Source organism: Rhipicephalus microplus, chromosome X (assembly GCF_043290135.1).
Source record: "Rhipicephalus microplus isolate Deutch F79 chromosome X, USDA_Rmic, whole genome shotgun sequence".
NCBI classification, from domain to species: Eukaryota; Metazoa; Arthropoda; class Arachnida; order Ixodida; family Ixodidae; genus Rhipicephalus; species Rhipicephalus microplus.
The window spans coordinates 294,753,050-294,776,646 of NC_134710.1; the positions used below are offsets into that span (position 1 = coordinate 294,753,050).

The 23,597-nt window shown below is 44.2% G+C and overlaps 1 protein-coding gene across 1 annotated transcript; it reads left to right on the forward strand.

Moving 5' to 3' along the window:
- The first annotated feature begins 15,847 nt into the window (after positions 1-15,847).
- On the forward strand, positions 15,848-23,365 carry LOC142776174 (antimicrobial peptide microplusin-like). Its single transcript, XM_075879379.1, has 5 exons — positions 15,848-16,003; positions 16,129-16,190; positions 16,392-16,481; positions 19,923-19,949; positions 22,796-23,365. Exons 1-5 carry the CDS (start codon positions 15,925-15,927, stop codon positions 22,850-22,852), a joined length of 315 nt encoding a protein of 104 aa, XP_075735494.1. The 5' UTR covers positions 15,848-15,924; the 3' UTR covers positions 22,853-23,365.
- The last annotated feature ends 232 nt before the right edge of the window (positions 23,366-23,597 follow it).

A 23,597-nucleotide genomic window follows, 5' to 3' on the forward strand; every position in this document is an offset into this window, starting at 1 on the left:
ATTGCGTATCAATTATATGAATACTCTCGGCTTGAACACACACACGTATATATATATATATATATATATATATATATACATATATATATATATATATATATATATATATATATATATATATAAATATATATATATATATATATATATATATATATATATATATATATATATATATATATATATATATATATATATATATATATATATAGTTAAGAAGTAAAGGAGCACACTTACGAAAATTTGAAAGTGGTTTACTCTACGTTTCAGCCGTGGCATGGCCTTCATCAGAATTAACAGAAATACGAGCATGTGGCCGCTTTTATGGGTAGGCATGAACACGTGAGTACAAAACACGTGCGATCAGCATGTGAGTGTCACAAAAATTCTTAGAAACAGCCGTGACTACACTAAAAAATCATTAAAAAATGTAATACACCAGACAAGATTATGACCATGTAAAAAGGAATTCGTTACATTAACCACTGACGACGAAGATCACGCATAAAAATATATGTGATAACCTTTAGGAAGTATAGAATACGTTACGGATGGTTCTTTAAATATTGCGCAAAATTGCGGACGTCAGGGCATCGTAGAAAGGCATGAAACTTTGCCTGCGCATTCGTTAATGCCGCGTAACAAACTATTGAACTTGTGAATCACGAACGATTCTCGAATTTCGCGATCATGGTGCAATTTGAAGCCTGATTCTAATAGCGTCACCATAATCTTGTCAAATGAATGACCTGGTAGATGAAAATGCTTGGACAATAGAAGATGTGGCAAACTGTTTACGTGTGATTTGTGGTTGTTTAAACGGATGCGAAAGTATGTCTCGGGTTGACCGATGTATTGCATGTGGCAGATTGATCATTCAAGTAAGTAAATGATGTTGCTGCTATCGCACTTTAAGTCCCCTTTAATCCTAAGTGAAAAGTTCGATGCCATGCTTTTAGCAACAGTCACAGTGGTCATGTGCGCGCAAACCTCACATCGCGGTTTTTTACAGGGGTGACAACCAAAAGGAGCAATGAATCTAGTCTTGGAAGAAATTACCATGTCGCGCAAGTTCCTTGATCTCCGATATACAACCCGTGGTGATTCAGCGAAGATGTCTTTAAGCCGATCGCTCTGTGTCTGTAAGTTGTAATGCTTTCTGAGTATACGTGACACGTTAGGAATAGATGCGACACATTAGGAATAGATGCAGAATGCGTTAGAACGAGGTTGGTTCGGGAAGGTGGCGCTAATCGTTTGTCCTTACTGATGAGCTCTTTCCGATCGAGACATTTGGCCCGCTGGAGAGCGTCGTCAATTATTTGTGAAGGATATTGTTGTTCGGTTAATGCTTTACTGAGCTGGTCACAGTTGCGAGTGAATTCCCTGTTGTCCGAACAAATTCTTTTAAAACGGATAGCTTGGCTATAGGGGATACTTGTCTTGCAGCGTTTGACATGGCTACTTTTAAAATGAAGATATCTTTGTCGGTGGCTTCCTGTATAAGTTTGTCGTTAGTATATATATATATATATATATATATATATATATATATATATATATATATATATATATATATATATATATATATATGTGTGTGTGTGTGTGTGTGTGTGTGTGTGTGTGGTTGTGAGTGAAAAATATTCATATTTGCTTGACCTAAAAATTGAGAAAGATGCAAAAAGTCAATAATTATACAATTTGGATCTGAGTGGGGATCAAACTCGGGTCGTTTGCGTGGCAAGCGGGTGTTCTACCACACCCTCACACCTCTGCTTTTGAATAGAGTTAACATAAATTCTTCTGCTTGAAGATGCTGTGAAAGTAACTTTCATGCTTTAAAACACAGGTGTTCTGTATATATGCTTCAGAATACAACATCAAATATTGCCGTAATGATGCCTGACACAAGCGTACATTGCCATCCGGAGTTAGAACGTGGGATTATTAGAATTACTTCATAGTTTCCAGCCAGTCTCACACTAAAGTGAGTGCATCATCATCATCGTCATCATCATCAGCCTGACTGCGTCCACTGCAGGACAAAGGCCTCTCCCATGTTCCGCCAGTTAACCCGGTCTTGTGCTTGATGCTGCCAATTTATACCCGCAAACTTCTTAATCTCATCTGCCCACCTAACCTTCTGCCCACCTAACCAAAGACGCGAAGTTGAGCTGATTGAGCTCTCAGTAAGACGAAACTTGAACCCCACAAATGAATTGATCTTTTCACGTTTTGTATTAAAAACAGACATACACGTATACTGTGAAAGTTTCAATCTATAAAAGCAGCTTTACCTACCAAATGCCATACGGACATGATGTGTAAACGTTCAACCTAGAATATACGAACGCAAATATTATCGAAAATCGCGAGTACAACACGTACTTGACTCGATCACTTTTGCTATGACGAAGGGCATAGTTCTTTACAGAACTTGAGTACCAAACGAGACTGAACTTGAGTACCAAACGAGACTGAACTTGAGTACCAAACGAGTGGCACGTAGAGGCTTGAAGTGATCAAAAGTTTTTCGCGAAATAATGTTGTTAGAAACAAGAGTTTTGATGATATGTCTTCGTCAGAACAACAACGTTGCCATGACGAAAGAACGCTCGTTTGTGAAAGCATATGCTCTATGACATTCTCTGTAATAATTTTTAGAAACATTTAGTCAATCACATGTACTTGAGTGGTACTATTAGAAATACTCACAAATTTTCATACCGCTGCTAGAAGTTTATGAGCACGAAGCAACCAATAATTAAATGACATCAATTGAATTACATGCCGAAAGTAAAAGAAAACTAAAACTATGTAGCAGAGCAAACTCGTATTCAAGCATCCCAATATACGCATTTTCCCGAGAGGATCTTGGCTGCCGTTTTCACCAATTAGTAATGTAACACTGCACTTTGTCAGTCCAGTCAGGCTTGTAGAGAACTGGGTTGCATCATATGTACTCATGCAAAAATATTACCTACTACAACAATGGGTTGAAGCTCTTGTGCTTACCCGTTGCTTTTCATCATCATCAGCCTGACTACGTCCACTGCAGGACAAAGGCCTCTCCCATGTTCCGCCAGTTAACCCGGTCCTGTGCTTGCTGCTGCCAATTTATACCCGCAAACTTCTTAATCTCATCTGCCCACCTAACCTTCTGTCTTCCCCTAACCCGCTTCCCTTCTCTGGGAATCCAGTTAGTTACCCTTAATGACCAGCGGTTATCCTGTCTACGCGCTACATGCCCGGCCCATGTCCATTTCCTCTTCTTTATTTCAACTATGATATCCTTAACCCCCCTTTGTCCCCTAATCCACTCTGCTCTCTTCTTGTCTCTTAAGGTTACACCTACCATTTTTCTTTCCATTGCTCGCTGCGTCGTCCTCAATTTAAGCTGAACCCTCTTTGTAAGTCTCCAGGTTTCTGCTCCGTAGCTAAGTACCGGCAAGATACAGCTGTTATATACCTTCTTCTTGAGGGATAGTGGCAATCTACCTGTCACAATTTGAGAGTGCTTGCCGAATGTGCTCCACCCCATTCTTATTCTTCTTGTTACTTCAATCTCGTGGTTAGGCTCTGCGGTTATTACCTGCCCTAAGTAGACATAGTCTTTTACAACTTCAAGTGCACTATTACCTATCTCGAAGCGCTGCTCCTTTCCGAGGTTGCTGTACATTACTTTCGTTTTCTGCAGATTAATTTTAAGACCCACCTTTCTGCTCTCCTTGTCTAACTCCGTAATCATGAGTTGCAATTCGTCCCCTGAGTTACTCAGCAATGCAATGTCATCGGCGAAGCGCAAGTTACTAAGGTATTCTCCATTAACTCTTATCCCTAACTGTTCCCATTCTAGGCTTCTGAAAACTTCCTGAAGGCACGCGGTAAATAGCATTGGGGAGAATGTGTCCCCCTGCCTTACACCCTTCTTGATTGGTATTCTGTTGCTTTCTTTATGAAGCACTATGGTAGCAGTTGATCCCCTGTATAATTCTTCCAGAATGTTTATATATACTTTATCTACGCCCTTATTCCGCAGTGTCTGCATGACGGCTGATATTTCTACTGAATCAAACGCCTTTTCGTAATCTATGAAGGCTATGTATAGTGGTTGGTTATACTCTGAGCATTTCTCTATTACCTGATTGATAGTATGAATGTGGTCAATTGTTGAGTAGCCTGTTCTAAATCCTGCTTGTTCCTTTGGTTGATTGAATTCTAATGTTTTCTTTACTCTGTTAGCAATTACCTTTGTAAAGAGCTTGTATACTACAGAGAGCAAGCTGATCGGCCTGTAATTCTTCAAGTCCCTGTCATCTCCTTTCTTATGTATTAAGATGATGTTAGCGTTCTTCCAAGACTCTGGTACCCTTCCCGTCAGGAGACACCTCAAAAACAGGGTGCCTAGTTTTTTTAACACAATATGTCCTCCATCTTTCAGCAGGTCTGAAGTTACCTGATCCTCACCAGCAGCTTTGCCTCTTTGCATGCTCTCCAAAGCTTTTCTGACTTCTATCATTACTGGTGGGGTGTCATCTGGGTTACTGCTAGTTCTTATAGTATTAAGGTCGTGGTTGTCTCGGCTACTGTGCAGATCTCTGTAAAACTCCTCCGCTATTTTAACTATCCTATCTATATTGGTAGTTATTTTGCCTTCTTTGTCCCTTAGTGCCTACATCCGACTTTTGCCTATCCCAAGTTTCCTCTTCACTGCTTTGACGCTTTCTCCGTTTTTCAGAGCATGTTCAATTCTCTCCATGTTATACCTTCTTACATCGCATACCTTACGCCTATTAATCAACTTCGAAAGCTCTGCCAGTTCTATTTTGCCTGTTGTACTTGAGACTTTCATGATTTGACGCTTCTTAATTAGGTTCTTCGTTTCCTGGGAAAGTGAGTGCATAGCAAGTTCGAAAAGATTTGATACACTAAGGCTCATATTCACAAACCAACCTCAAACTTACCTCCAGTTTTCCTTAACAGTTTTAAGCCTTTATTGCACTCGATGGACAAAGTAGGTGAGTGGGCACGAATCAATCTTGTTATCCTTTACCATGCTACATTTTTTGTGTTTTTATAACGATAGTTTAGAGTACAGGAACTTGAGGAAAACGTGAGGTAAGGCCGAGGTTGGTTAGTCAATACAGGCCTATGTGTTTAATTACGCACCAGAACCAGAATATTGCTATCACTTTCAACTCCTAAAGGCGAATATTAATCGGTCTGGCAAATTTCTTTCCCGATGTTAGAACAAAATTTATGTCTTATATACTATTCAGTGGACTTCATCAATGCGTCTGCCATATGCCATTCTGTCCAAAAATTCAAATGGCTGAGGTGAAACTGAAGGTGTCTTCACGAAAAAAAATGGTCTTCTGGAAAGCAGTCGTGAAGAGTTATAATTTTGCTAGCGGAAAATTGTACATTTTCAAACCACATGCCATTAGCACTGTTTAAAACTGGTTGATTTTGTAAATCTCAATGGCAGTAGTCCTGGGAATGGACGAAGCATGCTTTGTGAGAATCTCCCCTGGATTACCTTGGCAAACATATTGCCACGTTCCATTTCTCAAGTTTCGTTATCACCCCAAAACACTACACAATTCTCAGCGCAAACCGCGCCTGCAGTTTTCGAGAAGCTTCCGGACTTTAGTAGACCCAGTGACATCTGGTGGAGGTGCTGATTCTTTGATGTTCCAGACGCCCCCTTCAAGCCTCGACCCCAGCCCAAGCGGCAAAGAAGACACGGGCGCTAACCCTGAACAATGGACAAGCCGCAGGCAGAGGGGACTACAACCAGAGTACGGGCCCCTTCCTGAAGCAGCCAGGCAGACCCGGATCCCGACATCAACTACTGCTACCATGACCGCCACCATGCAGCCTGCACCACTCCTGCTCCGGCAACCCAAAGAGCCGCCAACTTTCCGCGGTTCGCCACTGGAAGACCCGGAAAGCTGGATCGAAAGGTTCGACCACGTCGCTGCCTTCAATGACTGGACAGACGATGACGAGCTCCGGCATGTGTATTTCGCCTTAGAAGATGCTGCTCGGACCTGGTTCGAGAATCAAGAGCGAAGCCTTAAAACGTGGGACGTCTTTCGCGCCAGGTTCCTCACTACTTTCGCAAGTGTGGTGTGCAAGGAAAAGGCCGCAGCTTTTTTCAAAAGCTGTATGCAGATGCCAAACGAAAACGTGTCGCTATTCACGGAAGATATGATTACACTTGTCCTCCACGCTGACTGCGACATGCCCGAGGAGAAGAAAGTCCGTCTGCTCATGCGAGGAGTGAAGCAAGAACTCTTCGCCAGGCTGATCAGAAACCCGCCAAAGACGGTCGCCGAATTCATTTCACAAGCATCTACGATAAAGAAGACGCTTGAGATGCGCTCGCGGCAATATAACAGTGTAGTGGAGCATACGCACTAACGCGTATGCGCCTTCCAAAGAGAACAAAAAACCCCGTGCTCTGATTGCGCGAGAACCTGTGCCGCCTTTGCGAGATTTTCCGTACGCCTATTTTCCGTCTGGCAGTACTCTGGCCCAACGCGGGGCCGGTCTCTTAGCCCGTATCCGGGAAACTAAGGGCAGCAATCGATGGAGGTGCGGTTGCTGTGCGACGAACTACCGAAGATGCTCCGACGACGACGACGCCGCGACGGAGCTTTTCGAACACAACGTCAACCAGGCAAAGCCCTGACGGCGAAAGCTCACTTACCGAAGGTGGCCTGACGACGCAACATGGAAGCAGCGGAACAAGCTGACGCAGCAGTGACCCGACGGCACGCCCTAACTGTAATGCGAGACAGCGAACTAGCGACCTCGACGTTCTTATCGACGGCCACAGTGTGACTGCTCTCGTCGATACTGGAGCCGACTACTCCGTCATCAGTGGGTCGTTCGCCGCGAAGTTAAAGAAAGTTAGGACAGCTTGGGAAGGCCTTGAGATCCGCACAGCCGGAGGTCATCTCGTAACGCCTGCAGGAATCGGCCAAGCGAGAGTCACCATCAACGGCTGTATTTACCCTACAGACTTCGTAGTCCCACAGCGTTGCTCGAGAGATGTCATCCTTGGCATGGACTTCTTATGCCTCCATGGTGCTGCCATCAACCTAAAAACAAAGTCGATAACTTTATCCACAGAAGAAGCCCTACCACCACGCACGCCGTCAGAAAACCATGCCTTGAATGTGCTGGAAGAACAAGTCACCATTCCGCCTCGCTCAAGCGTCATTATTTCAGTCGGCGCTCCTAAATCACCTGACTTGGAAGGCGTAAGGCAGTCAGCATCTGTTGGTCACCCGAAATATTTGCGTCGCAAGAGGAATTGCAGAGCTGCGGAAAGGCAAAGCAACGGTTATGCTCACGAATTTCAGCAATGAGTACAAACATGTGAACAAAGGAACAACGGTCGCATACATCGAAGAAATTGTCGAAGTCACCAGTGATTTCTCCCTCGCCGATTCTGCAGAACCTGCTCAGAGGAACCAAGCCCTTCCCATAGCTTTCGATGTCAATCCGAGACTTCCGAACCATAAGCAAGAACAGCTCAAGGCCCTGCTCCTGCAGTACAAAGATTTCTTTTCGTCGTCATCGAAAATTCGGCAGACCCCAATCACGAAACATCGAATCATAACCGAAGAAAATGGCAGACCACTCCGTCAGAGTCCGTACAGGGTTTCGACGCAAGAACGTGAGGCAATGAAGAGACAAGTTGATGAAATGCTGCGAGATGACATTATCCAGCCGTCTAAGAGTCCGTGGGCATCCCCCGTGGTGTTAGTGAAGAAAAAGGATGGGACCCTATGTTTCTGCGTCGATTATCGCCGCCTGAACAAAATCACAAGAAAGGACGTGTATCCTCTCCCACGAATAGACGACGCACTAGATCGGCTCCATAACGCCAAGTACTTTTCGTCAATGGACTTCAAGACTGGCTATTGGCAAATTGAAGTCGACGAAAGAGACCGAGAGAAGACGGCGTTTATAACACCTGACGCCTCTTCGAGTTAAAGGTGATGCCCTTCGGTCTTTGCTTAGCACCTGCAGCTTTTCAACGCATTATGGATACAGTACTGGCAGGATTGAAGTGGCAGACTTGCCTTGTGTACTTGGACGACGTCGTCGTGTTTTTCTGGAGTTTCGACGAGCATCTTCGGCGCCTTGAAGCTGTACTTCAAGCCATCAAGACGTCCGGACTCACACTGAAGCCAGAAAAGTGCAGAATTGCGTACGAGGAGCTCTTGTTTCTGGAGCACGTTATTAGCAAGTCTGGAGTTCGTTCCAATCCACGGAAAACAGCCGCCATCGCCGACTTCCCGCCGCCCACTGACAAGAAGGCGGTGCGCTGATTTCTGAGCCTGTGCGCCTATTATAGGCGGTTCGTGAAAAACTTCACCCACATCGCCGATCCTCTCGCTAACCTTACCAAGGACGACGTGGAGTTCAAGTGGGAAAAGCCGCAGGAACACGCTTTCCAGGAGCTTACACATCGCCTCCAGATGCCTCCGTTACTTGCCCATTTCGACGTATTCGCCGAGACAGAAATACACACTGACGCACGCAGCGTAGCTCTTGGCGCCATTCTTGTTCAAGAGGGCTGACGGACTTGAAAGGGTTATTAGTTACGCCTGCCGATCTCTATCCATAGCAGAAGCCAATTATTCCACAACAGAAAAGGAGTGCCTCACCATCATCTGGGCTCCGTCTAAATTTCGCCCCTACCTCTACGGCAGGCCCTTCAAAGTTGTGAGCGACCACCACGCCTTGTGTTGGCTAGCCACCGTGAAGGACCCTTCAGGTCGCCTCGCACGATGGAGCCTGAGACTTCAAGAATATGACATTACTGTCGTTTGCAAGTCCGGCAAGAAACACTCCGACGCCGACTGTCCCTCTCGTGCGCCTGTCGACCAACCACCACCCGACGACCCGGATGACGAACACTTCTTGGGAACAATAACTACCGACGACTTCGCTGAACGACAGCGGGCCGACCCGGAACTTAAGGCCCTAATAGAATACCTCGAAGACAGGACTGCCAAAGTTCCGAAGGTATTCAATCGCGCACTTGCGTCGTTCTTCCTGCGAAACGGTCTTCTCCAAAAGAAAAACTTTTCACCGCTTCGAGCCAAATACCTCCTTGTGGTGCCTTCAGCTCTGCGACCAGAGCTCCTGCAGGTCCTGCACGACGATCCGACAGCAGGGCACCTCGGTGTTTTTCGCACGCTCGCGAGGATACAAGAAAGGTACTAATGGCCACGTCTTACCACCGACGTCACTCGTTATGTGAGGTCATGCCTGGACTGTCAACAACGCAAGACACCACCGACAAGGCCGGCGGGACTTCTGCCGCCAATTGAACAATCTTGCCGACCTTTCCAGCAGATTGGTATGGACCTACCAGGGTTGTTTCCGACGTCAGCTTTCGGAAACAAATGGATCGTGGTAGCTACCGACTACCTCACCCGCTACGCCGAGACAAAAGCCCTTCCAAAAGGCAGTGCATTCAAGGTAGCTAAGTTCTTCGTAGAAAATATCGTCCTACGTCACGGGGCCCCGGCGGTTCTTATCACTGACAGAGCAACGGCATTTACTGGTGACCTAACTCAAGCGATCTTGGCATAGAGCCAGACAAACCACCGCCGGACGACAGCATACCAACCACAGACCAACGGCCTCACCGAGCGGCTAAACAAGACGATCGCCGACATGCTGGCAATGGACGTCGATGTCGAACACAAGACGTGGGACGCCATTCTTCTGTACGTGACCTTCGCCTACAACACGGCGGTGCAGGAGATGACGCAGATATCTCCATACAAAGTGGTCTATGGAAGGAGCCCGGCAACGACGCTCGATGCCATGTTACCCAACGTCACCGACGAAGAAAACCTCGATGTGAGTGAGTACCTTCAACGCGCCGAAGAAGCCCGACAACTCGCGCGTCTCCGTATTAAGAATAAACAGACGACCGACAGCCGCCGTTACAATCTTCGACGACGCTTCGTGGAATACCAGCCCGGTGAACGTGTTTGGGTATGGACGCCAATACGCCGACGTGGCCTAAGTGAAAAGCTTCTGCGACGGTACTTCGGACCGTACAGGGTGGTTTGACGTCTCGGCCCACTTGATTACGAGGTTGTCCCCGACCCTATCACGAACTCTCAAGGACGCCGATCGCGACCTGAAGTCGTCCATGTCGCGCGCCTGAAGCCGTTTCATGCGCTTTGACAAACTGAAACAGTGGTTTTTTGTATTATTATTGTATCGTAATTTATTCATTGTACTTTCTTGCATTATTGTTGTACCTTCATCTTTAGTTGGAGCATCGGGACGGTGCCTTTTTCAGAGGGGGCAAATGCCACGTTCGATTTCTCAAGTTTCGTTATCGCCCCAAAACACTACACAATTCCCAACGCAAAACGCGCCTGCAGTTTTCGAGAAGCTTCCGGGCTTTAGTAGATCATTTCGATAAGATGACGCCCACTCTGCGAACTGTACAGATTATTCTGGAACCTACGCGACCACCAGCGATAACGCTAGAACATTCAATGACAAGAGTATAAATGCGACGCACTTCGCCGCTTGTCAGTAGTTGATCGACGGCCGACGCTCCGTTCGCCGCTATCAGAATGTATGCGTAGTTTAGCACAAACTTGTATATATATATATATATATATATATATATATATATATATATATATATATATATATATATATATATATACATATATATATATATATATATATATATATATATATATATATATATATATATATATATATATATATATATATATATATATCTGTGTATGTGCCGCTAGTTTCCTCTATGGATAATGGAGTTTGTATGCCCCATAGTGCACAAGAGGGGTGTCTAAACGAGCACTGTATGTATAAAATGATGTAAAGAGTTTTTTTCTAGTTTGAAGTTAATAAACTTCTCTTTGTATCAGTCCAATACTGCTTCTGTAATCAGACTTTCCTTTACCGGGCACAGGTTCGCCCAAATAAACAGTTAAATTCTAACACAAAGTCTCCTGTCTTCGGCCACGTCATGACCCCGTGCCAATATATGTACCGTGAAAAGATGCCCTACACAGCAGTAAAGAGTTTTCACCATTTCCATTTTTTAAATCCCAGAAGCACTCGATCTCGCAGGTAGGTCCACTGATTATTTCAATTTTCTTCCGCTTGCCCTTTAATTGTGCAGCCATGCACTTCAATTGTTGACCGTATTAAATCAGGACACATTGCTCCCGCTAGCACAACTCAAGCTACTCTCTTCACAGTAAGGCACGTAGTGTGGGCCACTGAATCGCCCACATGTTCTGTATATACACGGCGCGCATCTATGAGAACTGTCTGGGCTTCAATGCACAAAAAAGAACTTTTCATGTAACCTACCCAATCTATATCCCAACATTCCATACTGCGGCAAAGGCGGGCGAAGCGTGGGACTGTGGCCCTCAGATTACGCTACCCGTCGGTAGGCACGGTCGCTGTTTGCGGATCCCTAGTTTCTAACAGCGTCAGAAAGTGACCCTCACCTACACGATTTTTCTTGAAGCTTCATTCACTTCCTATAAGCAAGTTTACAAAAAAAAGGCAAATACACAGACACGAAACGGTGCATGCTGCACGTCTACGAGCACTGCAATGATGTCGCGAACAACTAAAATGCACTAAAGAAAAAAAGCGGTGTCAACCTTGTTGGAAAAAGTTTCATCTTAACGAGTTTGTGCACAAAATATAGGGATATGAAGTAGCTACTCAAAAGTTGTTAGCGGTGCTCGTGTTTAAAATGCTTCTTCTTGTCCCCGTTTTTTTTTTTTTTGCGCACAACCAATCATAATATGTAACGCATATCATCCGATAAGTAGTTTTTATGTTTTTTTACACAATTGCTCAAGCAGCTGTTTGAATACTTACATTTTATTCAAGGCAATTTCATCTGGAAAAGTAAAGTTCGGGGTTTTTCTGGCGTGTTTTTATGAAAACAAATAATCGCCACATCCACAATATGAATGATGTTACAGGAGCTTGCTCGTAGGTGCACGGGGCGTTTCTTGGCGAGATCAGCTCGGTAGGAAGGCTTCTTAACGAGCCAGCTCATGATGTGTATTTGTCCAAGGCAGCGTTGTCGGGCACGTTCCGCGGCCGGCATTGCTCAGTGTTGGCCACCTCGATCGGCACGATAACCACGTACTCCTTGATGCTATACTGGCCGCTGCCGGGAGTCACCCAACGCTCATAAATGGCAGACGTGGAGGTCTCAGGCGCTCTTCAACAAGGTTGAGAGCAGGCAGGTAAGCGTGCTTGGGAGGATATCGGTACTCGTGCGTAACACTCATCGTAGGAACTTGTCTCGTGCTGCCACGCCTACGAAGCAACGAGAACGAAGTGCACCTAGTCGCGAGCAGGCGAGGGCATGGGCCATCGAAAACCAACGCCTTGGGTGACGGCGCATCATTTAGCGAGCGTTGTTTGAATCACAAAAAAGGCGAGCGAAGCGTTGACCGCAGAAGTGTACACTGGCAACAATGGGCCACCAATTACGCGCCGGCGGCCGCGAGACAAGGCGAGAGCATAAGAAGTTTACCGAGCAAGTTCTTAAAGAAAATTACCATTTGCCGCTAAAGAAAACTACGTGTGGCTGCGAAACAGGGAGAGATGGTTCGCTTGAGTGGGAGAGGGTGTACTTTAATGAGAACTTGTGCTCGTGCTAACGCTGACAATGGCAGTGGCGTTGACGCTGCCGCTCAACGTGGCGTAGCGCAGGAGAAAATGAGCCGCGCGCGCTTCATTAATTTATACCATAGAACTACAGTGGCACCCACAGCGTAGTATGCAGCTGTCGCACCACTTGTCGTGGGCGTCGCTCCGCAGAGAAGGGTATTCTTAGAGGAGCGAGGGAAGTGTAGGAGGGGAGAGAGGGGGGTAGGGAACACGCCTGCGCATTGAATGCCAGACGTCGCGGGAAAGTGAAAGAGACGAATATAGCCCCTCCCTCCCCCAATAAGCTGCTTCGTATCTAAAAAAGAAAGTAACAGTACTTTGAAGAACACACTGTTACATTTTGATTTCAATCCTCTTCGAATTTCTTATTCACGTTTTAATATATTGGGCTGGACTGAAAACTTGAATTTTATTCAGTTGCTCCCCATATTTGCCGTAGTGATAGGATCATATCAAAGGCGAGACAACCAGTCAACCAAGTATGGGAAATGGCCAAGGATGAGCATTTACGGTATTACACAAACACTGCGCAACTTGTGTACCTGACATCTTGCCTTCAGCTTCTTAACAGTACGGCAGGTATCACGTTGCTCGTATGCCGCTGAGGAGATATGAGTCACGCTGTGCGAGGAAAAACAGTCGCCGATAACTGACAAGCATGCAGTGCAAGGCCTCCGAAAGCGGGAGATAAAAATTGCACAAATAGGAGAAACTGCGAAGGTTGGCTTATACAGCGAGACCCCATGGCATGATTTTGCAGCGACGTATACTACTGAAGAGGGTGTGCGTGAGCCATGGCATGGCAGACGCCCGGTGCTTCAGTAGAGTGCTAACTGCAGGAAGGTTGGGTCCCAAGATGTGTTAAGGTGGCACTCCGAGAAGCTATCCCAATGGTCTAAGCCACACTACTGAAAGATGGTGAGTAAAACAGGACGCTGCTAAATTCGCTATACAAACGACATACAACATTTGGTATATGACGGTACACCGTCTCCTGAGCGCTCGGCCAGAGCGCGCCTCGCAAAAGTTGCTGCTATTAAGTAATCCCAGTACTTCTTTGTTGCTGCTTCCAAGACGGCACCGAAACACACAACACCCCACTTCGAACATATAGTCTCATGCACTGACGCTAGAATTTCAAAGAAGTGAGTGCAGTCGTAAGTCTAGTAAATGTGAAGCAGCTCCATAAGCAATTATAGTGAATACAGTAAGCAACGAGGGCCTTCACAGTTTATCCAAAAACAGTTAAGGCTCCCATCAGCACTTGCTTGAATCTTACACGGTTACTGCCTAATTTCCTGGCGATAATTTTGTGTTTACACCCATTATCACATCATGGGCTTAAGTTATATAATGTGTTCTCATGTGCTTTGCAATATGCTATACAATAATGCTATACAATAAAATGCTATACAAATGCTATACAGTATTGTGTTCTCATGTGTCATACAAACGTTCAATGGCGTTAATCTTACTGGGGATACCGCTAAAAATAAACAGTGTAACGTCAACAGCTCAAGCGTCGCCACCGCCACTTGAATGCTGATAAATAAGACGACGCAGAGTCTCGGCACTACGGCGAGCACTTGCAGGTTTTACGCAACAGCGTTAAAGGACCACTCACCACCCGGCGTTTAAGGACGAGGGGGTGATTTTCTCCACTCCTTTGTACACATGACGCATCCTCCTCACCCCTTAGTTCTTGAATGCACGTGAACAATATCAGCACTTAGCGCTAGAGCCTATCGGGATTTCTCACTGCTCGGGTGCACGCTGTTATCGCCGTTTGCGCAGTTGTTAACACACAAAAAATGAAGTGTGATTAGTTGATTGTGCACTATAATCATGTGAGACAAAGAATAACGGATTACAAAGCAGTGCAGGAGACAAATCACATGATATAATTCACGTATATAAACTAATCTAGAGCATGTACACAGTAGACGTCACAGGAACTACTGTCTACGTCACGGTGTAGTGTGGCAAGAAGGACGAGAAATACCAGAAAAGAATATTGCGCTCCTTTTTTGTATTTTGGGAGTCTGGTGAGTGGCCTTTTTAAAGAGGCGGTGTCACGCAAATTCAGGTGTGAGCGAAAAGGGGCCGTAAGGCGCAAATGATAAAAATAACGGGTCAGAGGCAGAAATTCAACCGGGCCATTTAGCGTGGAGACCAGTTCTTCCAAAGAGCCACGAAGCCTCTGAGAAAGTAAGAAAAACAAAACTACGCAGGAAGCATGTAGTGCGTGGAGCTGAGTTAATACAAGTGAAAACTGCATGGCAGAAGCGTAGAATCACGTCAGTGAACACAACGTGCGAATTTCCCAATGAGTGAGATTGTTAAAAGCTGATTCATTATATAGCGTAAAGTGCTCATACATAATTGATCATCACCATATTCATACAAATTATCAACAAAGAGTGCAGGTGCGTAGGTGCACGTGTTGCTTTACGGAGGCGTAGTAGGTATTCGGAAAATAACGACAAAACGGAGTCCTACTCGGTGCCATACTATGGTATTTGCGCTTATAGGCGTGCATTTTTGGGAGGGTTGAAATCGACAGAGGTTACGCGCACAGACGCTCCTTTGATCACATAATTGTTGAGGCGTGCGTACAGAAGCTAAGGCACCTGGCTAACTAATGAGGACATGATGTGAACCGGGCCCGATTAGGCTATCACGTTCTGCATTCGAAGGCGAAGCTCGAACGTCCTCCAACATTTTTCTGAGGCCTACTCTACTGCCCTCCGCTATAGCTTGCTTAAAAAGGCGTATTGCTACCATACAATAAGCCAGTTGCATTCTCATTAATGTAAGAAGTCTTGAAGCAGTAGTCACGCAATGAATACCAACCATTTCTTTAGTAAGCTGCTGCCGTTGTGGTTGCTGCATCTGTAAGTGGCTCGTACTCACCAAGGAGATCCCTTGAGTTACGCGAATGTTTTCATCATACTGAGCCGGTCTTGCATGACCAGTAAACTTCTAGCAGACCCATCAGCTGTTTTACCAAAAGAGAGAGAGGAAAAAAAAGAAGCAAATATGGGCAGCCTGCCAAGCCGAAGTGCTATCTCCTACCCATTGTTCACGAGTAATTAAACTCGCCAGTAGTGCTTCACAATATAAAAGGGTCACACTGAGAGGCGTCTCTGATGTGATATTTGGAGCGTGCAACGAAGCATTCTTTCCTCAAAGATGAAAGTCTACATTCTGGCTTCGTGGCTGCTGTTGCTCTTTGTTTGCCAGTCTTCAGCTTCTGACCTCGATATATGCCGTACGTACAGCCCGCAGCGGGTTCCCTCCTTAGTCTTTATTCTTGTTTCAAGCTTTATGATCACCGTAAGAGGTCACTTCTTTGAAGAGACGTTACGGTACGCAACTATATACGCTTATTTTTAGGTGACACGGATGCCGGAATCGATGTCTTCTTCAGATGTGTACGACAAGTGGGAAAATTGAAGGTAGCAAATCCCTCAGTTATCTCTGATAACAGATATTGATTGTGCTTTATTATCCTGCGAGAAAATGAAAAAGTGTGACACTTTGAATTCTGCAATACGTAAATGTGAAACGACCAAACAATCTCTAATTTATAATCATAGCGAAAAAAATGTAATGAAAGCAACCAACATATACTCCGTTTTTATTAATTTACTTTTCAGTTGAAGGAAGCTCTCGACACTATCAAAAAGGAGAATGGTTGTGACAGTGATCCTTGTCTCGTCCACTCCTTGTGTGCCAATGGCGACCTGGTAAGTCGGGACATTGAGGGTCACTGTTCTCTTGAAGTGGGTCTGTTTACCGTGATCGGCAAGAGAATGCTTCCCAAGTTCCGGGTAAACATGAACTGCCTGTTGCATGTGCATGCTTTCTGGGCTTCCTATTCAATCAACCAATTCGAACTTGACGTTTGATAATTAGAAGACGGCAAAATGTTCAAACAAAAATGAGCGCAAGGCCAATTTCATTCTTCAAAGTTGTCGAGGTGATTTGAGAACGATGTAGTTTATTTTTAAAACGGCGGAAAAACATATCCTGGACAGCGTTATTTCATTATCATCAACCTACTTTTACCACAATAAGCATAGTAATAAATTACTCAGGTTGCTATGTTAAAATTTAGCACCCCACTTGTTCCCTAGTGCAGTGGAAATAATAGGTAGTACATATTGTAAAAATTTAGCGCAACCTTGACTCTTGCAAGTACTCACACAAACACACATCCACCCGGGTAACACACACGACACGCTGCGCTTACTACCAACTGTTTATTGCTCCTAAATGACCTTCTTATATACGCACAGATGGATGCGCATAGGCAATAATTAACAAAGCTGCACAACTAGAAAGCCTACAGCGCGTGAGGTAAATAGCGCCGCCAACCAACTAGCCCAACAACAAGTTTTATTGAGGCAGAACATTGTGTTTTTTTTTCATATACATCACAAATTCAATAAAAGTCATTTAGAATTTCTAAATGTTTTTGAAATACGAACGCGTAAGTACACACAGGAACATAGAAGACAGGGAGAGGCGCTTTCCCCGTCTTGCTGTCTCCGAGAGTATTTCAAGTATGTCGTAAATCACCATCTCGCTTAATCATTCATTCTAAATGTCCGTTTTTTACCGATCATTTCTTAGCCATCAGTGATAATCTTTGTGTTTCTGCATAAAAAAAGCCGCAACTTTTTGTGCAAGCATATTTTTAGTCTTACAGATGAGTCTTGGTTTGTAAAAGTTATCGTGAAAATTTCTTCCGTCTATTCCGAGTATCTTTTTTTAGAAAGATCGCTCTGATTTGAACCTAAATTAGAGTATTTTATTTATTAGAAGAACACATTGCAGGTCAGTGAGAAAAGTGCCTACTTAATTGGAACAGGACAATCCCCAAAAGTTATCTGAAGCGATACGACCTTATCCTAAATGAACCTGTGCATTGTTCATGACTGGTATGCGCCCGCCGAGCTGCAGCGCGCAATATCGTAATTATCTCCAAAATTATCTGCGAAGCCCCATGTTTCTATTTTTCCGAATGGATTTCATAGTATTGAAACGAACAGAGTGTAGCCCACGAAATGCTTATCGTGATAAGTGATTGCTTATAACCATACACCCCTAATCCTTTGTTTATGCTTTTTTCCTTCGTTTTGTCGGTAAACATTGGTTATTGTCTATAGCGGAAATTGTAAGCAAAGGTTGTGTTCTTACGCAGTGGTGCAGCGTGAAAATATCTCCAAGAAGAAAAACGTGGATAAAATCTTACGGACTTTTCAAATCATCTGATTTGTGACGCTGGGAAGTTGCGAACTTTAAAGTTTATACGAGGCCAATTTTATTTCATTGTTTATCTAAACAACTCCGACTTCATTACGTGTCGTTGAAAAGCTGCCTCGTGCATATCGTCTCATGCATATCACTCAAAGCACCGTCATAGGCTAACGCCGCCGTCGCATACACAGTGGTGATACAAACATTACAGAAGTCAGTTCTTTTTTTCGGCGTTTTCGTAGAAATAAAATTAATTTATTAAACTCTGCTCGAAAATCAGTAAATGAGCTTTTTTTGGACGTTCTGCCTTAACCGCCAACTCGACGTTTAGGGATGACTAGAATATGGGAGAAAGACGTACAAGAAATCTTTCATCCCTCACCTTTCATCACAAGTGATCGAACTAATCCAACGGCAGCAATTCACGTAATGGCTGTAGCGATCGTTCAAATCTATTTAAGACAGCGAAAACTCCAGCGTGGTGGTCGCTGTTTAAACCTTCAGGTATTCTACAGCACTCTGGTTAGACGCACTTTATAAATTTTCCTAGAAAATAGAAGTTCAGTCTTTATTACGGATGATTTTGTGCCGTTATATGATTATTTATATGCTGATTGCGAGCACTGCAAAAAAAATAATTTGACCGAATTTTCGAAAACCCAGTTCCTAAATAGTTCGGCAAACGATAAAGTGCTTGTTGTAACATAAAATGGTCGCTTCATACATGTTCATGACTTGGTATCTTGTCATGTGCGCCCGCTTCATCGTGTGTTCGCAACAGTGACTGCAAGGTTTAAGATTAGTGGGATCAAGGCACGCACCGACCGCGCAAGCTTTTCTTCATTCATTCTGTGCTGACCCTTCTACAGGAGCTCCCGAGTTTCCCAGTCTGCTGTTTCCCATTAACTTATATAGCAACTCGGAGTTTCCTATTCTGATGTTTTCTGTAATCTCCAAGAATTTTAATGACACGGTCAACATGTGGCCTACGCCCCCCCCCCTTTTTATTGTTTTTTTCGATCTCTTCCCTCACTCTCTCAGTGCCGTTTCCTCTCACCACTCAAGTCATTTATACCCCCCTCCCTTCCCTTTCCCCGTGAACCAGTGCTGAGGTGTGGCACTTAGCTGCGGACCGTTGCGGGGTTCACTTTTCATTCCCAATCCCAAGAACTCCCCTTCACTGCGGCAGGCTGATTGAAGTGCACCAATGGTTTGTGGGTTTGTGGTACCACACCATCACGGCTTCCGTGCGACTTACGAAGAGCGTGAATTGAGTGTAAAGCCTCATTTCACACTGCATGCCCGTGTTTCTAATGGGCAGTAAAATGACGCAGAGTAATTATTGGTCACGCGTTCAAAAACTGTGGCTCAACAGAACGAGAACTAATCGTTCAAGGATAGGACACGTAGCGATCATGTCCCCTCAGTTGTCGAGTAGTCTTCTGGAGATGTTGCAGCAAAAACCTGATGCTAGTTATACTCGATGCCGATGACGATGATGACTCCATGTCAATGGCGACTACACTAGTCATCAACAATAACTGATCGAACATAGAACAATCCCGACTGTACTCGTCATGGTTGTGTTTCTTGACGCTAGATGGCCACACTTGTTCATATTGTGTCATGTGTTTTTCGATTGTAATTTTGTCACTTTTCGTTGTATTGCCATGTGGAATTTATCTTCGAGCCTTACTTTTACGTAGTTTGTTAGATGATGATAATGATGATGGCCTAAAACATAAAAGGACCCCGTTGAAATGAAGCAACGGTATGGCTTCATTCAGAAGAAAAAAGCTCTACCACTTGATTGAAAAAAAAATTCGGTAAATTTCATACAATTTTCTTCTTTTTTCTCCACATGAAAAGGGTTCACATACCATAAAATTTGGGCACATCATGCTTCTACGCTTTATTTGTTTCAGGTGACGGAGCTACGAAAACACATGCCCGTAAGTTACTTATTTTACTCGCTGTATATTTGCCAACTTAGGCGTTCGGTATTACGTTGGAAAGTAAACTTGCAACAAAAAATATCACAAAGTGACTTATACGTATGTGTAAAGTTCGTATTTTAATTACACAGTGCCAAACTAGGAGACGTAAGCAGAAACCTATTTACTAGTGATAATGTTCTGCGTTGTTTGTCTTCCTCATTTTCTTCACGTCAACCCAAAGAATACGGCTTGATGTGAAATATCCTGAAACAAACAGCTAAGCCTGATCAATATAAATTGGTAGACAATGAAATACAACGAGTTTAGCTAAAAGCAACCTAGTGGGTTACGCTGTATTTCAGAAGAAGAAAAAGTAATAAAATTGGCCCCAGATGTGCATGTTACACTGTAAATGTCGTCGAAAGACGATAATCCTGCATCCAGAGGGAGTGAACAAAACATTTATTTGATGTTCTGCACAAGAAAATCCGTGAATGGTATTGTGGAGGCGCTGCGTTAGAGTGCCTCGAGCGTGCAGTGGAGGCGAGCGACTACATCGAGGCACGTTAGACACGAGTGCCATCTGGCAGTTATCTTCGGAATCGAAGGAAGGCGTGCGTGCCTGCGGAGAAAGATACGTGCTATTCTTGGAGGTGATAAGGTGTACAACGCGAAGCGATGGACAGGTGCCACCACCGTGTTAATTTAGCAAAGCGTTGGTACGCTTGCCTTTTTGAGCATCGCGTTGCACTGTCAGCTCAGCGTGTTTAACGCTTCGGCTCTTAGAGTTACTTGTGTGTGCCTTCTCTGGTATCAAGGCACACCTACAAAACATCGACATGTTTTTATGGTACCTCAGATATGAGCAGTGATTGCTTTTTATTTGACAATCTCATCAGTATGAACGCTGAACCTTGAGCAATATTGGTGGGCGCTGCGGGTGGGGTCGGCTGTGTTGAGGTATCGTTAAGGGTGGACAAACAGACAAATGTACAGACATACCGACAGACAGACCAAAATTTTTGCGTCGAGGGTCCCTAAGAAACAAAGGCTATCGTCTTTAATATCGAAAAGAATACCATACCTCCTTGTCTCTCGCTTGCACGCAAAAATTTAAATGGATAGCACTCCACTTACACGATGCAGTTTAAACAAAATACGGGGACTTGAGAACACACACACACAAAAAAAACTCACAATATGCAGCGCTAACTCTGTGGTCATGTTACATAACCAACTACTCTCTACAAACCACGGTTCACAATTTTACTATCTTTTTAAACGCCACAGTCGGGTAGATAACTGTCATCATTGAGGGAACTTACCCAGTAAGTGAAGTCTGGGGCTGACCGCGGGTCATGCTCACAAGTTTCTCAGTTTAATTGTACTTTAATTAGCGAGACATAAGTCAATCAACTCAACAAGCAACTTCATCAAGTACGTACTATCGCGACGGAAACAAACACGAACAGCGGAAAGCGTTGTTTTCCACTAGGGTGTAAGAATACACCGTGCTTTAAACTCAGTCGAGCTGCGGCATGCCTTGGCTGTGGCAAGGCAAAAATGCTGTGAGCCGGCATCACCGCAGTGCCAGAATCCCGCTCCTGCTTGCGCTCACGCACTGCATGTGTTTATCATTTGCCATTCATGCCTGGCATTCAGAACACACACGTGTTGAGAATGTGTTAGAAAGAGCAAGATTTTATAGTTGTATGGTGATGCCGGTTGAAAGCACAGATTCGCCGAGCGACAGTCAAGGTACGTCACAGCTCTACTGAGTCGAAAGTCACGCTTTCTGCTGTTCACATTTCTTTGCATCGTTACAGTACGGCGTTATAATTGTACTAAACGTGCGCAGTGCGTGCAAGCACGTGTGAGTTGGAATATATTCTATTATTGACATGGAGCCTGTGAAAGAGTAGGGAAATAATTTGGTTCCACATACTAGGCACACTGCATGCAAATAAATGCTGTGAAGCAAAATGGCTGGTTTAATGCTTAAAATAATGCCGTAAGTACTTACTCAGACACACTTACTAGGCTCGTGCCCTTTTCTGTTGAATGCAATTATCCACTGGCGGCGGAGCTCACTGTTTTTTGTTACGGATGGATGGACATCTGTACAATCTGTAAACACCATACACACCGGCACTATTTCTGCGTCTTGTCGTTATCTACGCAAACACTGCGGAGTGATATCTTCCTCTTGCGCTGATTGTTTTCACATCCGAAGACAGCGCAGTGGCGCTTAGACGACTTCTTCTGAGCGGGAGCGGCGCGAATAGGCGCTTTCTCGCACTTCTCAAGTCCCTGAGATGCCACATGCCATGTTAGCTTGGGCCACAAATACTCGCCTTGACAGTTCATAACAAGATGGCACCTACGAGTCAGAGAATGCCGCCAGGAGCCTAGATGTCTCAGTGCGAGATAGGCATGCTGTGGGCTATAGCAACTTCTTGTTATTATACAATACTTTGATTTCTGCCAGAGCCCTAGCATAAAACACATAATAAATCGAGGCCATAATCTTATTCGGTTAGAGTACCCATTTAAAACATGTGTAGAAGGGCACTTCAATGTATGCACGTCATATATGAAAAGTGTACAGGCTGCAACCACCGGACCGTTTAGAGCAGACCATTTTCACAATTTCACACGACATACCCCAAGCTCCATGGTCACATAGAATGTAAAGTATTTTTGTGTACTTCGGATCTAGAGACCTCAACTGTCTGAAGGACCGAGCATACCAATTATAATGTTAGATAACATAATACTGTGACGACGCGGCGTAGCCTGAACATACTTCCCACTTGTTCAAATAGCTGCATCTAAATATGTATTGCTATCTTTTTTTACAGGAGATGGAAGTCAATGAACTGATTGGTTTGAAACAACGATGTGGAATCAACAACTAATAGCGCATCGATGCCAACTAGAAGCGAAACGGGAAATCTTTGGCCTTTTGTGCCCGGTGCTGTCCTCACTTACACTGATTTAATAAGTATACACGACACCTATGCACTGAGTCAATATTGAAAGTTCATAGATGGCAGCAGCACACATTAGAAAAAGTGCTGCTTTATAGTTGCAGGTCTTGATCGCGTAGAGCTGGTGATATGAAGTGTATCCAGGTCATCAAGGCCTGAATGGTTGACAAAATATTCAAGACTTGGCTTTATAATGAAATTTTAGACAATTCTGGAGGTGAGCCTATGCCATTGGCAAGAGTAATCAAGAAATGAGAAGAAAATACTTCTGAACGAGGAACATTGTGAATACTGTTTATTTTGTCGGGAAATTCTTGCTTTCTAACTTATATTTTATATCACACAAATGCACAAGCCCTGAAATATGCGCGAGTAATTCTGGCACAATAACTAAAATAAGCGGCTTAGCTACATCTGAATAAAGATCTTTCACAACTCGGGGTTCTTTTTCAATATAAATTTAATGTTCGTGCTTGAGTTTCACCTCGAAATGTTGGAACTGAATTTCTGGTTCGCTAACTAAATACGTGCGTGCCAAAAAACAAACAAAAAAGTATTCCATATAAAACACGATTGCTAATTGAACCCAATGTGTACACAGTATTTACTAGCTGAAGTGCTAGACGAAATGTTTCGACAAAGCGTAAAATTCCCATAACATTTGCCAGACCCC

Bases quoted from the DNA above. Each gene is read 5' to 3' on its own strand.
- LOC142776174 (XM_075879379.1), top strand. From the start codon at position 15,925: ATGAAAGTCTACATTCTGGCTTCGTGGCTGCTGTTGCTCTTTGTTTGC. The intron at 16,004-16,128 runs GTACGTACAGCC...GCTTATTTTTAG, and splicing joins TTCTGACCTCGATATATGCC to GTGACACGGATGCCGGAATC. The intron at 16,482-19,922 runs GTAAGTCGGGAC...TATTTGTTTCAG, and splicing joins TGTGTGCCAATGGCGACCTG to GTGACGGAGCTACGAAAACA.